The following is a 5,711-nucleotide window of genomic DNA, read 5'->3' as shown; positions in this document are numbered from 1 at the left end:
TGTTAGTTAGGCGTTATTATGATACCACAATAAATTATAGAAATTAAAAATTAAAAAAGAAAATTAATCTCGATAATTAATCAAACTAGTTTATATAGTATTTTTGTATCAAAATAATTTAAATATTTTTAATTTAAAAAAAAAAGGATAAAAACTAAACTAAACAGAATGAATATTTCTTATGTGAATGGGTGAGATTATTACTTGATATGTTTTCCATTGCAAGTATCTCATATAACAAAAATCAATATCATTTTAGTTGTATAATCTTCTACAAAATCATTTTAAGGTCGAAAATAGTTTTCAAAAAGTTACAAAAACTATTTGATCAACCAAATTATCAAAATTCTTAGTATTAAACTGATTTTTATTTTATTTTTGAAGCATGATGCATCTAAACAAGCTCAACATAATAATAGATCCTAATTTTTTAAAATAACAAAAAAAAAAAAAAAAAAAGACATAAATTAAAATTGCTATTCATTACTGCATATTGCTTACAACAACGATAAAACTCCAGCCACTAGTCCTAACAGCAAGGACATGCTCACAATACACACACACACACACACAAACCAAACACATATATGGAACACTTTGTGAAGTAACAAAACAAAAAATTTAACATATATATATATATATATATCACCCTGAACCTGAAGTTGAACTGCTAAAGGTGTGGAACATACGAGGACAGCTATAAACCGAGCAAAATGACTGTAAAGCCATCAGCAATGTTAGTATTATTAGTGTACAGTCATTTATATTATATAATATGTAATGTTTCCTGTACACTAATAATACTAACATTGCTGATGGCTTTACAGTCATTTTATAGAAATTTAAAATTATAATTTATCTTACATAGAAATTTTATCTTACATGATACCACAATAAATTATAGAAATTTAAAATTAAAAAAGAAAATTAATGGAGAAAGCATGTGCGCTGGTGGGTGGAATAAATTAAGGCAAATGATGGATATGACTAAAGTTGGCCTGGTGGGTGGAATATATTGGTGGAAAGATATTATAATAAAAATATATATAGATATATTAAAAGAAAAGAAAAGTGGGAAAGAACGTGGGTACGGTTGGTAAGTGGGAAATATGAGTGTAGTGAGTATTGGATATAATAATAATAATAAAAAAAAAAAAAGGAAAAAGGTAGACCACTTGGGTCATGAACAATGTTCTTTAAACAATCTTTGGCTGTTTGTGAATCAGCATCCTCATTGTGAGGCCAGACCTCAAGGAACTCCCAAAAATAGTCTTTCCAGTCTGTAGAAAGCAATTCACCAGCTGCTAAAAGTAGTGGGTACCAGACCACTTGGCCTGAAGAGCCATGTGCACGTTCTTGGGACGATGACTCTCCACAGAGACCAAATGCCCAGAAAGGCTCAGAAATCCAACGAAAACGAACAGAACCCAACACCCAGATCTAAAATGGGTCCACATTCATGAAACCTAATTGAGTTTAAACTTCCTGGTGCAGGAAAGACCCTTTTGGCTCGAGCAGTGGCCGGAGAAGCTGGAGTTCCATTCTTGTTATGGGCGACAGAAGATGGACTCAGTAAGGAGAATGAAGTTGACAAGGTCAGCACTACCGATGTCAATCATGAATCATGAAATTTGGGGATGATCGAGAAGGCCTGAGGTTCTTGAGGTTTGAACAGTACTCAAGCTTGTCCAGAATAACAATCTTGTAGTCAGGATGTTTTTGGATGCAATGAAGCCAGCAGCTCCAGGTATGAGGATGTTTTTGGGTGTGTATGGATCCATATCCAAATAAAATGAAAATAAAGGATCTTGAGGATGTTTTTGGGTGTGTATGGATCCATATCCAAATAAAATGAAAATAAAGGATCTTGAAGGAGGAAAAAGGAGAGATTTTTTTTTTTTTTTTTTTTTTTTTTTGTGGGTATTCTAAGTTTGAGACTGTTTGATGGAAGTAAGCTTGGGATTGAGCCATATTCTGTGGAGGTGTTGAAAAAACTCCAGCGGGCAGCGAAGGCATGGTTGCCGGCCGGCTGCCCGCCGGAAAGAAAGGAATATAGGCCTAAATCTTATAGCTCTGATACCATGTAAGATAAAATGATAGAGAGAGAAGGAGAGAGAGTAAAATGAATAACTCTGTATATTTCTGTGTGTTATTACAAGAAGATGAACACTCTCTTTATAGAGAGGAGATGATAGCATAGGATGCTAAGTTAGGCACCGAAAGCAGGAAACATTACATATTATATAATATAAATGACTGTACACTAATAATACTAACAAGCAACATGAGCAAAACTACTGCTATGATTGTCAGAATCTGCCAAGAACCGTACACGAAATTCTTCATCCGCCTATACATTCGAATCTGCTTTGTGTTGTTGAAGCACTTGTTCACATCTTCAATGGCTTTATCAATATAGGGCACATTTGTGAGTCTCACTGACTTACTCATCCCATTGAAGAGTTCTGCAACATCTGCATCACTCTTCAGACTGTTTATGATGATTTTGTTTTCTCTCAGCATCTTTGCATCCTCAGCTGTATCTATGATCCCATTCATCAGCTCCATGTATCGCGCGAAAACCAGCGATTCAGAGGTAGTTGAAGCCTCGTATGCCACCAAGTTTCTCATCACTACCTCGGAGTTCACGTTTAGAATGATGACAGGGAGGTGAAATTTCTTAGTGTATTTGTTGAATTTAATCGTCGCGAGGCCTCCATTACTGGAACAGAATTCCACCCCAGCGAAACGAAGCATTGATACGGAAGGAATCATGATCTCCTCTACTTTAGGAGTTTTCTTCTCATCACTAGAAGCTTCATCTTCTGGTTTTATGCCTTCTTTCTTTTTGGATGATAAAAAGGATATCCCTGGTACACTACTAACAATCTTTGAAGACACACCCAATATGTTCTGAATAGGCTTTGTGATTTTACTTACAAACCCAACATTTAGATTGGATAACAAGCTCCAAAGCTTATCAAAAACATGACAAGACTGACTTGAATCAAACTTCTCTGCTGCATGAGAGCTCGAAGATTCGAATTTCCCACATGTATTTTTCCCTTGATGTTCTTGAGAATTCTCCAATTTGGGCACGGTCAAGTGGTACAAAAGGTCCAACAAATGTGCATGCTCAGAGACTTGGGACAAAGGGAGGTCCTCCTTGACTAGTTTGAGTGGAGCGAGAGCTTTACAAAAACCCATCAACATCGTAGGCAACAAATTGTCTTCTACATCAGGCAACGAGCATTGGATAGACAAAATCGCCCTTAGAACAAAAATTGGAATCTGGTTTTCAAGCATCATTATGTCACCGAGGATTGACCCATGAGCCAGTTTCCTTCCACTGGAGTCAACCAAGTGAGCTGTTGTTGACGTAGAAGAAATATTTTCCTTCACATGGGTTAAATAATTCTGAAGAAAGTCGAGCAAGAACAAGCCATCAATGGCCATGATCCAAGCTAGTGTATCACACTCAACATCCAAGTACTTATGATAACAAGCTCGGACTTTATGTTCGAACTTGGCGAGCTTTTCGACAAGTTGTTTGAATTCTAGGCTTTTGAACTGTTTTTGAAGCCGACTGGCTGCAGCGAGCTTGTACCTCTCCATTTCATAGAGCTCGGATCGAAAATGGTGGTATGGACCTAAGCCCATGAGCTGAGGGGTGTAAGCTTCTGGCTTGAATGCACTGATGGTGGTTGGGACACGAAAGATTGAAACCGGGAGGTCGATCTCGACCATGACCTCGTCGTTTTGGAGGGTTTTGCTGACTTGGCTGATCCATCTTTGCTCACCTTCGGATGATTCGAAGATTGAAGCTAAGGCCATGTTTATGAGGCTAGTTTGTGAGGATTACTTGTTATCACGCCTTCCTTTGTTTGTATATAGTGTGAGGCCAATTAATGCAGCACTTGTGGTAGGTTTTTAGTAAGGATATACAAATTAATAAATCTTATAATTTTAGTTGTTAAAAGATATGTCATCACTATATTAGTGGGATGGACTTTATTTTTCATAAAAAAATTTATGACAGGATTCACAACTTGACACAGATTCCTAATCTATGGTGTATATTTTATCTTTTTATTGTGGGGGTCAATCCATAAATAAATTTAGATCTTTGATTCAAAATTCTGATGGTCTTTTCATTTTTCATATATTGATAATTTGACATTTATTATAAAAATAGATTTTTTTTTCCCTATTCATATAACTAATCGTTACTGATAAAAAAAATCTAATTATTATGTGAATTAAAATTTAAAAAAAATAATATAATTATATTAAAAGTATAAGATAAATTACATATTTTTTTAAATCTAAAAAAAAATAATTTTATTTACTTTATAATAATATAAGTTGGTCCCCCCTCCCCCCCAACACACACACACACACACACACACACACACAAATATCATTCTTCAGAGTCTTATCGCCAAGCCAATAAACGAGAACACATTATTGAAGAGATAAAAAAGTTGAAAAGTTTAATGAAACAACCCACCCAACCAAAAAAAAAAAAAAAAAAAAAAAAAAAAAAAAAAAAAAAAAAAAAAATATCATGGACCACAAAAAATTATTTTGAAAATTATTCCGAAAATGGGTGAACGATGTAGATTTAAAACAGTGTTTCTATTAATATTTCATTAATTATTTTGAATCTTTTATTTTTTTGGACTCTTATTTATAAATTTTAAAACTCTTAATTTTTTTTTCTTTCCAAATAATATCAAAATTATTCTTATGATAACATTTCACACATTTAATTAAATGCACACCTCTACACCCCCCACACCCCAAAAAGCCACTCTCCCCGAAACTCTAATAAAATCTATGAAAGTGATTACTATTTCATTTGTACATTCTTGTTTATGACCTGAGAAAATAAATGTAAGGTTTTTTGTTATTGTCAAAATTCTCCTTTTGCAGATTTTACGATATTCACGAGTTTCGGTTATTTGTTTCGAACAAATAAAAAATGTTCGGTTATTTGTTCTCGAACAAATGAACAATATTCGGGCATGTGTTTCTGAATTTCGATCGTATATTCGGGGAGTTCAGTCCCCAAAAAAAATGACGAACAATTTTTATTATTCTTGTCATTTTTTCAAAAAACTTACCTTTACAATGCCAATCTCATTTGAGTTAAGAATACCATCAAAACTATAAATCTGCTTTGAACTTTTATTATTGTACTTCTCTCGTCTCATGCAATTGTGATTGCCGAAAAAACTTTCATTCATTGTTATTGCCAGAGAAGTGTATGTAATCAAATGGTTGTCACCATTACCGTTGGAATATTGCTGCCAAAGAGTTTTTAAGGTTTGAAGGTGGGTAGGTTTTGAATGTGAGATTTGGAGAAGATGAATTGTTGAGTGGGTCCCACACGGCTTCTGGGGTGGGTCTAAAGATGTGACGTGTTCCTTGCCGCATGATAAGTTATACGGTAAAGACGGTTCGTCAAAACCATTTATGAGTGAATGAGAAGTTGACGTCGTTTTTGGGTTTGTGGAATGGACAATTAAAGAATTAAATATGAGTTTCCTTGTAAGGCTTGTCCCACATTGGAAACTTAAGAGAACTTATGTGTGTATATAAGCTATAGGTGACAATACTTGGGTTGGACCCCAAGAGGTACCCCAATTTTGTAGAAGGGAGGAGTTATGGACAAAATGAACCTTAGCCCAATCCACCACACGCGTGCA

At 34.8% G+C, this 5,711-nt stretch overlaps 1 protein-coding gene across 1 annotated transcript; it reads right to left on the bottom strand.

Moving 5' to 3' along the window:
- Positions 1-463: 463 nt before the first annotated feature.
- LOC114270377 (putative UPF0481 protein At3g02645) lies at positions 464-4,134 on the bottom strand. The gene is made up of 2 exons (XM_082870240.1): positions 2,284-4,134; positions 464-735 (listed from the first exon to the last, which is right to left on the bottom strand). The coding sequence occupies exons 1-2, from the start codon at positions 3,832-3,834 to the stop codon at positions 646-648; spliced, it is 1,641 nt and encodes a 546-aa protein (XP_082726366.1). The 5' UTR covers positions 3,835-4,134; the 3' UTR covers positions 464-645.
- Positions 4,135-5,711: the final 1,577 nt, after the last annotated feature.

This window comes from Camellia sinensis, chromosome 5 (genome assembly GCF_055761805.1).
Source record: "Camellia sinensis isolate YWXY chromosome 5, ASM5576180v1, whole genome shotgun sequence".
NCBI lineage: Eukaryota > Viridiplantae > Streptophyta > Magnoliopsida > Ericales > Theaceae > Camellia > Camellia sinensis.
The sequence above is the reverse complement of the archived record's forward strand: the minus strand, read 5'-3'. Positions and strand labels throughout refer to the sequence as shown.